General features: G+C 30.5%; 1 protein-coding gene across 3 annotated transcripts in view; it reads right to left on the reverse strand.

The window, feature by feature from the left end:
• The window catches only part of LOC136041013 (uncharacterized), a 41,370-nt gene that overhangs the window by 11,496 nt on the left and 13,205 nt on the right, over positions 1-16,669 (reverse strand). For 2 of the 3 annotated variants that reach the window (XM_065725517.1, XM_065725518.1), the window contains exons 3-6: positions 15,005-15,117; positions 7,675-7,792; positions 4,442-4,641; positions 560-680 (exon numbers count right to left, since the gene is read on the reverse strand). In XM_065725517.1, the coding sequence (XP_065581589.1) occupies positions 560-680; positions 4,442-4,641; positions 7,675-7,792; positions 15,005-15,117 (552 nt within the window). Of the gene's footprint in view, positions 1-559; positions 681-4,441; positions 4,642-7,674; positions 7,793-14,952; positions 15,118-16,669 lie in introns of those variants that run through there. The other variant, XR_010620942.1, reaches the window with a different exon arrangement.

The following is a 16,669-nucleotide window of genomic DNA, read 5'->3' on the forward strand; positions in this document are numbered from 1 at the left end:
GACGCGGGTTCGAATCCCGGTGTACCCAATTCTTCAGTTTGGGACGGGGGTCAGTGGCGTGACTCTGTAAGCTTAGCCAGAGTCGACCCAGCTCTAAATGGGTACCTGGAGAAATCTGGGGAAGGTAAACAGGAAGGGTGTGCGAAAGCACAGGATGGCTGGCCCCCAACCCCCCATTGCACTTCCTGGCTGAAGGGCCAAGAAACGGAGATCAGCACCGCCGGTACGGACTGTAAAGTCTAATGCCGTATCCTTTACCTTTTTTTTTTACCCGGTTAATATTACGATTCTCTTTCTTTATTTATTGATGTTAAGAAAAATAAATAACACTGCTGATTTATTAATAAAAATAAATTATTTTTAATTAAATTATTAAAAATAAATCATACTGCTGATTATACTGCTGATTCACACTGCTCACACAAAACAGCAGCAAACGACATTCTGGGTTTTAGAAGGCACAGGGGATTTCAGCCCTAATCCTGGTTCCTCTATCCTTAATCCTGTACAAAGTGACATCTAAATTCGGTCAGAGGGCAGATAAAAAGCACCAACTCACCGTGACAAGCCATTGAAGCAAGTGCCGACACAACTGTAGATGGAATAAATTCAGATCTTAATGGTGTATCTAAAACTTCATCTATTGTGTCAGATACAAGCTGCTGCAACTGATCTCTAGTCTGAAAAGTAAAAAAAAAACCTAAAAAGAAGCAAAAACTAAAAAAGAAAAAACTAAAATAAATGAAAAAACTAAAAAAAACTAAAAAAATAAAAAAAATAAAAAAGAACAAAAAACTAAAAAAGAAAAAAATTGATAAAGAAAAAAACTAAAAAAAGAAAAAATAAAAAAAATAAAAAAAGGAAAAAACTAAAAATAGTGAACTAAAAACTAAAAATAATTTTTTAGCCATAGGGCTTAAAAAAAACTGTAGCACGGATTTCAACATTATACAGTAAAATAACGCCAAATGAAAAGAAAAAGTACACAAAATTCCAGGTTTTAGATTAGACTAATAGTTAAGATAGACGTCTCAAAATCAAGAGTAAAAAAAATCCTTAAAGTAAAAATCGAGAATATGGAAAGAACAAGAAAGATAAGAGGGGGAAGGCTATAGCCAGGCATCTTGATCTAAAAACCCGAATTCTGTGGAAAAGATTTAAAATCCTGTCAATCAAGTAGCTTCTTCAGGCTTCTTAGGCGCATAACAAGCCTTTTACTCTAAACATACTTTACATGGATTCCTGAAAATACATCCTCAGGGGAGAACGCCCCGTGATGAAGATCCATGTTTAAGTATCGATGTCTGGCTAGACTAATATTAACACCGCTTAAAGACTTCCATTAGTGCGTTGAAAGCCTAGAAACTAGTGGATTGGAGTGATATGTCAATCGTATATCCTCTAACTGGTTTTCCACTTTCTTTACACAATAGAAGTAAGAATAATTATTGGGAGACAAGGCATCCTGAATAATATTTCTATTTAATAATCATTTCTAGGTAGAAATATTTTTAATTCTTAGAGTTGATTTTTTCATCTCTAATATATATACAGAAATGGTTTTGTATAAATAAATAGTTCAGTATCTTCTTAGACAAACATTTATAATAAATTCAATGGAAATGTGCTTCCGCATTACTATATACTTTTTTTCTACGATAAAAACCCGTCTAGCTGACTCCCATATTGTTAAAAATCAGAATCAGACCCCCGCGCCATAATGTATAAGTGAAAAATATTCCCGATAAGTGAACATAGAAAAATCCGTGATATATTTATAGCATATTTTAGTTGCATAAGTGACTCTAGATACAATGCAAAATAAACATTCAATAAGTGAAAGACCGATAGAAAACTGAAAAAAAAATCCAGAGCTGGTTTTAGTTTGCTAGAGTTTGCAAAAAATGCCAATATATATTGTTTTCGCGAACTGGATCGGTTATTTCAGATAGATTCTCTTTTTTGTTGAATGGTCTTGAATTAAAAAGGGTTGATCAGTTTAAATACCTTGGTGTTATTTTAGATGAAAATTTGTCGTTTCATAAACATGTGAAGACAGTATCGTTAAAAATTTCCCGAAATATTGGTATTCTATCACGTCTTCGTTATTTTTTTCCTAAAAATATTCTAAAAGCAATTTACTATTCTTTTATCCACCCATATTTTCTTTATTGTATTTCTGTTTGGGCTTCTATTTTTTCATCTGTATTTAAATCTGTCCAAATACTCCAGAATAAAGCAATGAGAATCCTTTTTAATATTGAACATGGATCTTCAGTTAGACACTTATATGGGAATTCAGGAATACACTGTTTGGAGCAACTTCACAATTTCTAATTATAATATTTGTCATGATTATTTGTACAATACTTTACTTTAAATTTCTCTGGTATTTTTTCAACTAATTCCCAATTTCATAATTATCCAACCACTTATCGTTCAGATTTTTCGTGTGACTTTCGTCCTACGTCAAGAGCGAGTTTCAGCATCCATCATACTGGGTCAAAAATTTGGAACTCAATTCCAATATCAGTACGAGAATGTAGCAATAAGCGAGAGTTTTTAAAATTACTTTAAAAAAATTTAACGACGCAGTGATGAAAATAATTTTTTTCAGAAATAATGAACTTACTATTTACTGAAAATTGTAAAACATAATCGCAAAGTTGAAATTTGTCAAAATTATTGGGTGCGAGGATTAAAGGTATGGCGGATTTATATGTAAGTTATGACGGGTTTTCAAATATTCAATTAAATAACAAATGATTAGGTGATTTGTGTTCAATATGTTATCTAATACACTGTTTGGAGCAACTTCACAATTTCTAATTATAATATTTGTCATGATTATTTGTACAATACTTTACTTTAAATTTCTCTGGTATTTTTTCAACTAATTCCCAATTTCATAATTATCCAACCACTTATCGTTCAGATTTTTCGTGTGACTTTCGTCCTACGTCAAGAGCGAGTTTCAGCATCCATCATACTGGGTCAAAAATTTGGAACTCAATTCCAATATCAGTACGAGAATGTAGCAATAAGCGAGAGTTTTTAAAATTACTTTAAAAAAATTTAACGACGCAGTGATGAAAATAATTTTTTTCAGAAATAATGAACTTACTATTTACTGAAAATTGTAAAACATAATCGCAAAGTTGAAATTTGTCAAAATTATTGGGTGCGAGGATTAAAGGTATGGCGGATATATATGTAAGTTATGACGGGTTTTCAAATATTCAATTAAATAACAAATGATTAGGTGATTTGTGTTCAATATGTTACGGGGAATTATTTTTTTTATATATTTATGATGATGCTGTAGGCTTGTATTTACTTTGGCTTGACCTATTTTTATTTGTCAGTGCTAACGTATGTAACACTGTCAGTGGTAGTTTTTATTTTCGTAGTGTATGTAAAATTGTCAGTACTGTCAGTATGCAACCAGGCATGTGCACTGGTCTGTCATATTTACTTATATAACTGTTGCACATTAATAATTGTCTATCTATCTAATAGGGGGATGACCGAGGGGGCACTTGTCTGGGCAAGATTTGAACAAAAAATCTATCAGTTATGATATTTTACCATTTTTTTAATTTTGTTTTTACTAAAATACAGTAGAGGATGCAGTTAATAAATAAAAATAATCAATAAATTATTAATTAATTACTAAAATAAACATAAATTAAAAAGAAAAAAGTAATTAAATAATGATAGCCAGAATAACCAATAATAATTAAAAAATCAAAATAAAAAATTGAAAACAGCTAAAAATAAATCATTAATTAATTAACAAATTGAAAACAATTCAGTAAGTAAATGAAATTTATGCTAAAATTTGGCCTGAAAATTTTGTGGGAAACAAGTTATGGGGACACTAATCAATATTTTGCCCCAGACAAAAGAGAGGGCAGAACTGCCACTGGGAAAAGCCTACTTGATATAATGACCGACTCAGAAAAATTACCAGAAAAACTAATATCCTTACAGACAGAAAAATCACCGAAAAGTCCACTCGACATCCTGACAGACAGATGAAATTACTCAATAAAGGATCTAATACTAGTCCGAGACATATAAAATTACTGAAAAAATCCCTGATATACTGACACTAAGATAAACTTACTGAGACAAAATGCCTGATAATTCTTCCTGAGTAGTAAACATAGCGGGACTGATGCTATTTCAAGGCCAGTTGTAATATTCTTAAACGTTACACCACATTTCTGCAAGAGGTCAACTTTGGTACCTGCACTTTCCTTTTTTACTGAATTTATTACTGAATATTATTACTAATACTATTATTATTATTATTATTACTGAATAATACTACTACTACTACTATTATTACTGAATAAGGGACATAGTACTAGTCAGAGACACAAAAAAGAATTCCCCTATGTACTGACACTCAGACAAACTTACTGATATAAAATACCTGATGCTTCTTCCTGAGTAGAAAACATAGGGGGACTGATGTTACTTCAAGGCCAATTGCAATATCCTTAAGCGTTACACCGCATTTCTGCAAGAGGTCAACTTTGGTACCTGCACTTTTCTTTTTTTCTTCACAGAAAGGTAGGATTAACGGCTGATTCAACGGACAATGCATAACCGTTCCATTTGGCTGAATATGCTCTAAACGACAAGACTATAATTAGTATAAATCTATAAGGTGAGATATAAACCCCTAGGGGTCGTAAGGGCAAGAAAGCCACTAGGAAAACTCCAGTTTGTTTTATGTCAGTAAATACATCAGCGGGTTTTTAACCTGTTAACTTAAAATCAAGCTTGAAAAAGAAGAAATACTATTGTTCATTTGTTAAGATATAGGAAAACAGTCTAAGATGGCAGTGCTTGATATCATTTAGTTGATGGAAATTACAATTGAAATAAACAAGAATAAGATGGGAAAATATGGTGGTCAGCACAATATTTCTTTTAAAACGAAAGAACACCTTCTTAGACTTTATGCGCTGTTTTTCCGAAGAAAAAGAAGAAGAAACTATATAATATCTCTGTAAAAAAATTTTTTGGTAGCTATTGATTTTCAGGGACCGGGTGTCCAGTTCAGGAATATTTCAACAAATCATCAGTCATGTTTGAACAGATTTCAACCAAATCCACTGAGAACAGGTAATAAAGACTTACTATTCTGTTCTCTATATATGTTCTGTCTTTCAATGGTTAGGGTAGAGGGGAGAACTGTCTTTTAATGGTTGAGACGGGGAACGATTATACACCCTCTTTCCTTTTACAGTATTAAATCACTTGTCTAGTTCTATTGCTTCCTTTGAAATATGAAAAAATTCGTCTAAGAATCAATGGTATTAATTGACGAAAGTTTAACCGGGGATGGGAGATCAACAATCTATTATTAAAATCTAGAAGGGGGTGGGGGATAACTTTTCCAGTTTTCTATGCCCCTTCCCAAAAAATATTTTCAACAATAAGCACTTAACAAAAGTTGTTGGCGAGGGATATAGTACCCCTACTCCTCCCTCCTTAGCACCCCTCCCTTAATTGAAACCATTGATTGGAAGTTTACCCCATGAAGTGGGTCAGATGGAAGACCTCATTAAAATGTCCATTTTCCGAAATTGGATTGCAGATAAATATATGCTTTTTGCACTTACAAGACATTGACATTTTCTTCTATAACAATATGGTCACGACAATAATTAGAATGATAATTGATTTTTAAGAAGTCATAAAAAGGGCAAGAAGGGGTATATGATTACTCACAGTTATGGATTTTCAGGCACCATTTCAGTTAAGCAATACTTCATTTGGTGCTTTCCTGTGTAATTTAAACTTAAAATTTAAATAATTTAAATAAAAATTAAATAGGTAAAGTTTAAAATTTTTACCTATATTAATCTTTAATGCTGCTCCTTACTTTCAATTGAAAATTTTTTTTTTTTCAATTAATTACTAAAATAGAATTTACACCAAGTGCCTTCGGTGCAGATATGAATCGCTATAGACAATATCCTTTATCCTAGTAGAAATATGAGCAGAAAAAAAACTTGACATATCCATTCTAGATGGTGCTGGTATATTCTGCCAATTTAGTTCAGTTTTGTTAGTGTGGGACTTAAGTGTCAGGGCCACACAACAAATCACTAACCGTCCAGAAATAATAATAAAAAAAATAAAATAAAATGTAAAAAAAAAACGTAAATAAAAAAAAAATAATAAGAAAAATTTGAGCCAGCATACAAAATGACGGGTGTCCATATAACTGAACCTTGTTCAGATGAACCGACGTAACTGACCCCTCGTGCATCTTACCTCAGGGAAGCCGAAGCCCTGTGCAATTGAACCCTCGTGTATCAGAACTTTGGTGCAACATATCCTTGTGCAACTAAACCCCCATGCAACTCAAGCCCATTTAACTGGACCCTCATGCAACCAAGTCCTCTGTCAGATGAACCACCGTTTAACTGAACCCCCCAGCAGATTAACTCAAGTGCAAAACATCCTCATTTAGCTGAACCCTAATGCACCTCAACCCCAATTAACTGAACTTTTGTTTAACTGAACCCCGCCTGAAGTCAACTCTCGTCATTCCACATAAGATCAACCACGATATCTCACCCGCCTTTATGGGGCGAGGAAAATAAACAGTGATTTCAAGAGCCTCAGATAGCTACCCACTTCAGCATCCCAACAATGTTCCAGCGACCCGTTAGTGATGAAAAAAATAAAGGAATAGAGGACACATCAGGGCATCAAGAACTTTTTTGCAATTCGCAATTCTTAGAATTTGCTTCGTAATCAGTTTTAGTGATGAAATGAAAATTAAAAGCATGTATAATGAATGAATCAGCTTTGAATTTAAATGGATTTTTTTCACTTGAGGGTTTAATTTTTTTTTTTCCACTTGTAAAAATGACTGGGAAGGGGAGTATTTAAGAAGGGGATTTTTATAAACACCAGTTTATGGGTCTTCGATCATGAAGATTTCAGTGACATGTTTCACACATCACATATGGTTTCAAGCCTTAACACTCCTTAAACCAAAACTAAAATCACATTTTGTGATTTTAGTTTTATTGCTGTCATGAAGAAACTATAAAAAGCACACAAACACAAACATTAGCTTTCAAATGTCCTTAAATAGCTCTCTACGATGTTATACAGCCCTATTAGTACCGGAGAAATAAAACAGAAAAAAACGGGACTTATAAGCATTCCAGCTCTTTTTAAAAATTCCAATAAGTTGGTTTCTGTAATTAACTTGAAATTAAATAATAGCTATCATTCCTGAATAAGGATTAGCGGCAAGTTTTCCTTTAAATCAGGGTTAAGTTGTACGAGGGTTCAATTCAAAAAGCGTCAATTTAAATGTAGTTCAGTTAAACAAGGGTTGAGTTGCACGTGGTTCAGTTGCACGGGGGTTGAGTTGCACGAGGGTTAAGTGAAATAGGGTTGAGTTGCGAGGGTTCAGATACATGAGAATTTCGATGCACGGAGTTTGAGCTCCACAGGGTTTCAACTGAACGTGATATATATATATATATATATATATATATATATATATATATATATATATATATATATATATATATATATATATATATATATATATATATATATATATATATATACACATATATCAAAAACAGCTCTGGAAAATTTGGTAAATCATACACTTCACGTTGATACCTTTAAATAATTCTTCCAGCTTAATTCTCTCGTGGGCAGCATGTTGATCAACAACGAAAATGACACCGCTTTCATCATCAAATGCACATACGAACTTGGAGTCCAACTGAGCTATCACCTAAAAAAAGAAGCAAATGTGATTTTCAGCGGGTTTTAAGTCTTCCAGAGGCCAATATTAAATTTTTCCTATATTTCTTTGAAAAAAGGAAATAAGTCTTATTTTTTTTTTCTCCCCGTTGCTTATTTTATACACTAGGTCAAATTGGACTTTGAATCCTTCCACTCTTTTTTTCAGGCTGAGCATTTGTCATATATATATATATATATATATATATATATATATATATATATATATATATATATATATATATATATATATATATATATATATATATATATATATATATATATATATATATATATATATATATATATATATATATATATATATATATATATATATATATATATATATATATATATATATATATATATATATATATATATATATATATATATATATATATATATATATATATATATATATATATATATATATATATATATATATATATATATATATATATATATATATATATATATATATATATATATATATATATATATATATATATATATATATATATATATATATATATATATATATATATATATATATATATATATATATATATATATATATATATATATATATATATATATATATATATATATATATATATATATATATATATATATATATATATATATATATATATACTAGCTGTTGGGGTGGCGCTTCGCGCCACCCCAACACCTAGTTGGTGGGGGCGCTTCGCGCCCCCCCCAAGCCCCCCCGCGCGCGTAAGTCGTTACGCGCCATAATAGTTACGCGCCATTGTAGTTGTGTCCCTATGTCCCACCTGTGAATATAGATATATATATATATATATATATATATATATATATATATATATATATATATATATATATATATATTATTTTTTATTTTTTTTAGTTTTTTACCTTTTTTTAGTTTTTTTAGTTTTTTTAGTTTTTTAGCTTTTTTACTTTTTTTATTAGTTTTTAGTTTTTTTTGTAGTTTTTGCCTTTTTTTTAGTTTTTTCTGTTTTTTTTTTTAGTTTTTTATTGGTTTTTACCTTCATTTTAGCTTATTTTTCAGTTTTTTCCTTTTTTTTAGTTTTTTTTAGTTTTTAGTTTTTTTAGTTTTTTACCTTTTTTTAGTTTTTTTAGTTTTTTTAGTTTTTTAGCTTTTTTATTTTTTTTATTAGTTTTTAGTTTTTTTTGTAGTTTTTGCCTTTTTTTAGTTTTTTTAGCTTTTTTATTAGTTTTTAGTTTTTTTTGTAGTTTTTGCCTTTTTTTAGTTTTTTTAGTTTTTTAGCTTTTTTATTTTTTTATTAGTTTTTAGTTTTTTTTGTAGTTTTTGCCTTTTTTTAGTTTTTTCAGTTTTGACGTCACCTGATCCAGTTTTTTCAGGTGACGTCACCTGATCCATCCATCCACAGACAGACAGACAAATTATTTTTATATATATAGATATATATATATATATATATATATATATATATATATATATATATATATATATATATATATATATATATATATATATATATATATATATATATATATATATATATATATATATATATATATATATATATATATATATATATATATATATATATAGATATATATATATATATATATATATATATATATATATATATATATATATCTATATATATAAAAATAAGTTGTCTGTGTGTGGATCTGTGGATGGATCAGGTGACGTCATGTTTGTCCGCATATGACGTCTGAATTATTTCACACTAATACAAAAGAAGAAAAAAACTAAAAAAGGTAAAAACTACAAAAAAAAACTAAAAAGAAAAAAAAACTAAAAAAGCTAAAAAACTAAAAAAAAACTAAAAAAAGGTAAAAATCTAATAACTAAAAAAAAACTGAAAAAAATAAAAAAAAGGCAAAAACTACAAAAAAAATAAAAACTAATAAAAAAACTAAAAAACCTAAAAAACTAAAAAAACTAAAAAAAACTAAAAAAAGGTAAAAAAACTAAAAAAAACTAAAAACTAAAAAAGAAAAAAACTAAAAAAAGGAAAAAACTGAAAAATAAAAGAGAAAAAGAAAACTAAAAAAATATGAATAAATATATATAAAAATAAGTTGTTTGTGGGTTATGTCTGTCTGTCTGTCTGTCGAGTGACGTCGTGTTTGTCCGCATATGACGTCTGAATTATTTCACACTAATACAAAAGAAGAAAAAAAACTAAAAAAGGTAAAAACTACAAAAAAAACTAAAAAGAAAAAAAACTAAAAAAGCTAAAAAACTAAAAAAAACTAAAAAAAGGTAAAAAACTAAAAACTAAAAAAAACTGAAAAAACTAAAAAAAGGCAAAAACTAAAACTAATAAAAAAACTAAAAAAGCTAAAAAACTAAAAAAACTAAAAAAACTAAAAAAAGGTAAAAAACAAAAAAAAACTAAAAACTAAAAAAGAAAAAACTAAAAAAAAGGAAAAAACTGAAAAATAAGAGAAAAAGAAAACTAAAAAAATATTAATAAATATAAAAAATATAAATATAAATATAATATAAATTAGCAATCAACAAAGCACCGGGACACAAATGACGACCGGGACACAGGGAGTATAAATGACGACCAGGACATAAGTAAAAAAAAAAACTAAAAAAACTTAAAAAATGGTAAAAACTACAAAAAAACTAAAAACTAATAAAAAAACTAAAAAATCTAAAAATCTAAATAAACTAAAAAAGAAAAAAAAGAAAAAAGGAAAAAAATAAAGGAGAAGATGGCGACTCAGGGAATGGTCGATTAGCAATCACCATCAACAAAGCTCAAGGGCAATCATTAGAATCATGAGGTATAGATCTGAATACGGATTGTTTTCCCATGGACCATTATATGTTGCATGTTCAAGAGTCGGTAAACCTGACAATCTATTTATATGCACAGACAATGGGACAGCAAAGAATGTTGTATATTCGCAAGTTTTACGTAGTTAAAAACATATATATATATATATATATATATATATATATATATATATATATATATATATATATATATATATATATATATATATATATATATATATATATATATATATATATATATCTATCTATATTCACAGGTGGGACATAGGGACACAACTACAATGGCGCGTAACTAATATGGCGCGTAACGACTTACGCGCGCGGGGGGGCTTGGGGGGGGGCGCAAAGCGCCCCCACCAACTAGGTGTTGGGGTGGCGCGAAGCGCCACCCCAACAGCTAGTATATATATATATATATATATATATATATATATATATATATATATATATATATATATATATATATATATATATATATATATATATACACATATATATGCTACCGTGAATGTCCACTATCTGGTTAATGCCAACATTCACCAGTGAATTTTCCATAATTCATTTTTTTCTGCTTGAATTCAATTAGCTTTGCTAGTCAGCATTTTCAGTCTTACGCAAACTATGATGATAAAAGTTGAAGTTAAATTACGTTCTTTTAATTTAGATTAACTAAGATTATGTACGGTTAAATTTGGTTATTAATATCAGAAATTAGTTTAAAAACTAACTTAACCTGGAGCCCAACCGAAGCTAGCCTACCCTAACCTGTCAATGTTAAACCTTGCATTAAACTGAACGAGATGAAAAGACGACTTCAACGAACAGGGACTGATATTTTACAACAGACAAAATATCAGACAATAAAAACAGACAAAAACACATAAAAAATTTGTTTATATCCATTTTTGTTACGTATTTAAGATTTGCACACATATTTCGGGGGGGGGGGTCAAACCCTATAGCCCCCTGGATACGGCCTTGAATAATTGATTTGGAAGGTATGATTCCCGACCAGTGACGGGTATACATCATTATAATATTATATAATAATATCATTAAATTATATATATATATATATATATATATATATATATATTATATATATATATATATATATATATGTGATATTATATTATTACAGTAGTATTGATTCCCGATCAGAGGCAGAGCAAGAGCCGTACAAAATCTGAATACAGCAGGACGTTTCCTTGGGCCAGGGAATAAATAAAATTATGTAAAATTATAAAAATAGTATAAAAATTATAAAATTATAAAAATTATATAAGTTTATTGATCTATCTATTTTGAATGATAAAACTAAATATTGAACAAAAAAATCTGTCCTACTCGAAATTCATCTCGAGTCTAATTTAAATTACTTTTAAAATCAACTGTATAAAATGACTAATTACATATTAGTCTAAATATAAGTCGCTGCATACTAATGAATAATTAAATAACATCTTAATTTAAATTACATAAATGATCAGAAGTTGTCTAACTTATGAGGAGGATTACCACATTTGTCTCAATCCCGTCTTCACGCTTGAGTCAGATTAGTAGACTACTTTACAGACAGCATTTTAGAAAGCAACAGAGAGAGGGTTGCTTTAGAAAGCAAAGTAACTGGTCATTTCAATCATACGTTAAATATTCAAGAATGCTTCATGAAACAAATGCTTCAAGAATGAGAACAGCCCATGAAAAAGGATACCACATATCTTCATGTCATAATTCTCAAATTTTTAAGTGAGAAAGATTTCAGAGATATTTTGTTTCAAGGGAGGGCTAGTAACCCCTTTCATCTCTATGCAGATATGGATGATCTTTGCTTTCAAAATATTTTTGCTTTATACTGAAAATATTTAACGTTAAGAAATAAAATGCCAACCTACCATCGTTCAAATTGAAACATTTAGCCCAAATATTCCTGCGAATGGAAGAAGACCAGAAAAAAATCATCCTTCCCCTTATTGATCTACAGAGCCTCCCATAAGAAATTGAACATAAAACTCCGCTTCTGAGGCTTCAGGTATCCTCCACCATCACACACAAGAAACTGTAACTTACCAACCTCCAACCTCATAAACATATAATAATTAACATAGAAAAGTGGCACTCAAATAAGACCATTCAATAAAATTAAGCAGAAAAACAAATGTCAGTAAAAACCACTTTAAAACCAACCTCCAACTCCTTCTAACTTACCAGCCTCTAACCTCATAAACATATAATAATTAACATAGAAAAGGGGCACTCAAATAAGACCATTCAATAAAATTAAGCAGAAAAACAAATGTCGGTAAAAACCACTTTAAAACCAACTTCCAACTCCTTCTAACTTACCAGCCTCCAACCTCATAAACATATAATAATTAACATAGAAAAGTGGCACTCAAATAAGACCATTCAATAAAATTAAGCAGAAAAACAAATGTCAGTAAAAACCACTTTAAAACCAACCTCCAACTCCTTCTAACTTACCAACCTCCTACCTCACAAACATATAATAATTAACATAGAAAAGTGGCACTCAAATAAGACCATTCAATAAAATTAAGCAGAAAAACAAATGTCAGCAAAAACAGCTTTAAAACCGTTATTTAAAGGCAGATGAAGCACCACATGAGTTCGTACGCATCCAAGAGTTCGTACGAAGCTGCCACTCGTTTGGTATGTTCAAAAATCATGTTAGAGATTTTTTAACTAGTAAATAATTTTGTTTGTTTGTTTTTCTTTTTTTATATTCCGGTTTCCCTTGGAGTTGATGTCTCTGGATTGAGTTGGATATTTAATTGAGTTGGTGAAGTCATGTGCTACCCCCTGCCTAGCTTGTCATTTTTGGGGATTATTAAGGGGGGCGACTCAACTTTGTTTTTGGATTTTGTTTATATTTTTTTCTCCCCTGTTCTTTCCCGGCCATGGAGCCTTATGAGGGAGATTGTCTTGAAGTAATTTTTTGTTTATGAATTTTATTGTTAAATAAAGGACTCAGAACTCAGTATGACAGCATGAAATCTAAGTGAAAGGTTGAAAAATTCCTTTTGAACCGTTTTGAATAGAAAGCCTAATTCAGAACTTTCAATCGACAGAATTTTGACAATATTTGGGGCAAATTGTCGTTTTGTAGCTCAAAATGGCATAAAGACGAACTTTGTCATATATTTTTCCGTCAAATAGCCTCACCATATTTTACCTACCTTTGGAATGTATTTTTTAAGACTATAATCGTAATTTTACTAATGAGTCACAACTCTCTAAGTTTTACTTTATTGGATCTAAAAATCTCATCTTTAAAGTATATAGGACAGTAAAAATTTGTTTTAATTTTGTTGAATTGAATTAAGTGAATTAAATAATTTAAGTTAATTAATTAATTTAAGTTGGTAAATTTCATGTAAATTTGTGTAATTTGATTAAAGATGGTAAATTTCATTTATGTTTGTTTAAGTTGCAATTCTGCAGTCATGCAATCTTTGGTAGCAGTAAGCATAGAATTATAAGGAAAAAGAATGTATGAAAAACTCATGGCAAAAAACAGCATAGAAAGGTGTAGCATTCCTTTATAGATGTAGAAGACTTTGAGAAAGAATTTTCAAAATTAACTAATTAGTACTACAGTACTTAATTATTTTCAAAGTTGAACGTTGCAACACTGACGGAAATGATATACTTTCCTAAAAACTTCATAGTTTCTAACACGCTATTTAAAATCCTACAAAAATCTTAAGTTATCAGGCGTGAATAGACCCAGGATAAAGCAATAAAAGAGGGGGGGAGCAGAAACTGTTTTGATTTCGATATTCTTGGTACTTTAAACGGAAGAAACTCTTCTTATTCAAATTAAACAACCCCTGTGTTCCAGCAGCCTTTGTGCTTTCTCTGAGGAAGATGGTGGGGAAGTAGGTAAGGGGGTTTCTTGACATGATATGGATAGAAATTAAATACAAAATTGAAAGTAAAGAGCAAAATTAAAATTTAAAACTAATAGAGGGAGCATGCCCCTTCCTCAACCGTCGCTACTTACGCTACAGTCTTAAAGTCCTTCAAAAAGTAATCTTAATCCAAACTTAATGGTCCTTGTTTTTGAACTTTGTTTCTTACAGAATTGTGACAGAGAGTGAAACTTAATCGTAAAGGGTGAGGGTTGAGGAAGGGACTGCTCCCCTCATACACGGAATAATTTCCCTAGGTTTGAAGTTTTAATCTTGCTCCTTACTTTCAGTTGAGAAAAATATTATTCAATTTCTAATAGTTTTTTAAATCATGCCTGGAAATCCTCCCACACCTTCGTGTAAAATTCCCACTGTGAAGTCTAGGATTATGAAGAAACTGCTTACTACCATCACGTATTGGTATGATATATTCAGGATAGAGACCACTGAAACTCACTCTGCTATTTTTCAGCGAATCTTTTTGAAACTTGATTTCCTCTGCCAAAGCTGAATCAGCATCATTACAACTCTGAAAAGGTGCAGCAAAAAATGACTGATCCTTGTCATTATCTATAAAAGAAAATATTGCTTACAGTAAACAAATAAAAAAATAAAAATAAAATATATAAATAAAAAAATACAGTAAATAAATAAAAAAGAAGCAATTTCAAATAGACATCTAGTCCACTCAGTCACCAACGATTTAAGAAATAAATAATAAATAAGTGAAAAACAAAGAAGAAAGCAAGTATCTGTCTTTACATAATCAATTTACAAAAAAAGTACAAGGAAAAAATGGCATAAAATAAATATAAGAGTAACTTTAAACAATTTTAAAGAAAGGCATTGGGGAAAGAAAAAAGCAAATAGGAAAAAGAAAAACAAGCGAAGCAAGTATAAATCTAGGAAAGGATATAGACAGAAGTAAAAAAAAAAACGTTACAATTCTGGACGAGTTGAGTAAAAAATTAGTAATACTTCTCATTACCTCCAAACGAAGACGGTGTCCACATTTTTTGTTAGCTGGTCACACACTTAAACATTGCTCGCATTTATTGAGGGGGTGTTGAAATGCATCTATTTAAATAAAAACCTTCATTGTTTTGGCTGAAATTCCATTCGTCCAAGAGGGTTGTTTTGATGCCTCTTCTGTCATCAGGCTATTGATGTGAATCCTAAATGAACTTCCATTTTCAGCCAGGTAGAGAAGGGACAACATGTGAGTGAGGATAAATTGACTTTACATCTCTTTGGGGGACAACCTCAAGGCCCAGAGCCCTTTACATGACCATCAAAGGCTATATTTGGGAGACAAGTGCTCTCAATGCATTTGATGTATCCAAGTCAAGTTTTTGCAGGCGTAAGTTGTAGTAGTTTTACTTTGTCCAGGACGCAGTGTCGGACTTTGAGGGTTTGGAGAAACTTGTTGTAGAAGATTCTAACATAGTAAGTGATACCAGTTCAAAGTTTTCAGTCTATCACTACTCCTCCTTCAAGACCATTAGATACATTATTCATGAATGAAAGGACTGCAGTTAATGAAACTAAATAGCAAGCAAGATACCTTACAGAGATAGCTTACCTTACAGATACCTTACAGAGAGAGGTACCTTACAGAGAGACATACCTTACAATAGATAGCAAGCTACCTTACAGAGCCCAGGTCAATGTTAAAAAGTTTCAGGTGAAGCCTTCTCTAGTCATAACACAGCTTCTGAACTTGTCTCTGCTCAGGCAGATCAAGCTTGGTGAATCCCCAGCTGGAGAAGAATGAGCCACAGACCTTCTTTCCAGATGAAGTCAAAGACCTGTGTGAATCCATCTGAAGGGATAGTAGGTACTGCAGTCAAGTTCAAGATACTTTTTCACGATTTGATAGACTGTAAAACTTTGAATACCTATCGACGTATTTGGTCAGACACCCACTTGGTATTCTATGATGATGCTGAATAAATACTTTGATGTAACCAAATTTGGCTCCTGTCCGTATTTTAGCGGGATGACTGGTAAGATTGATTGGTTGATAGATTTATAAACTGCTTGGAAACCTTTCTTATGGAGAAGCAACAATTGTCACTCCCCTAATGCCAAGGGGATTGTACTTACTTCCCAGGCAGCTATG

The sequence above is a fragment of the Artemia franciscana genome, chromosome 21, assembly GCF_032884065.1.
Source record: "Artemia franciscana chromosome 21, ASM3288406v1, whole genome shotgun sequence".
In the NCBI taxonomy this organism is placed as follows: Eukaryota; Metazoa; Arthropoda; class Branchiopoda; order Anostraca; family Artemiidae; genus Artemia; species Artemia franciscana.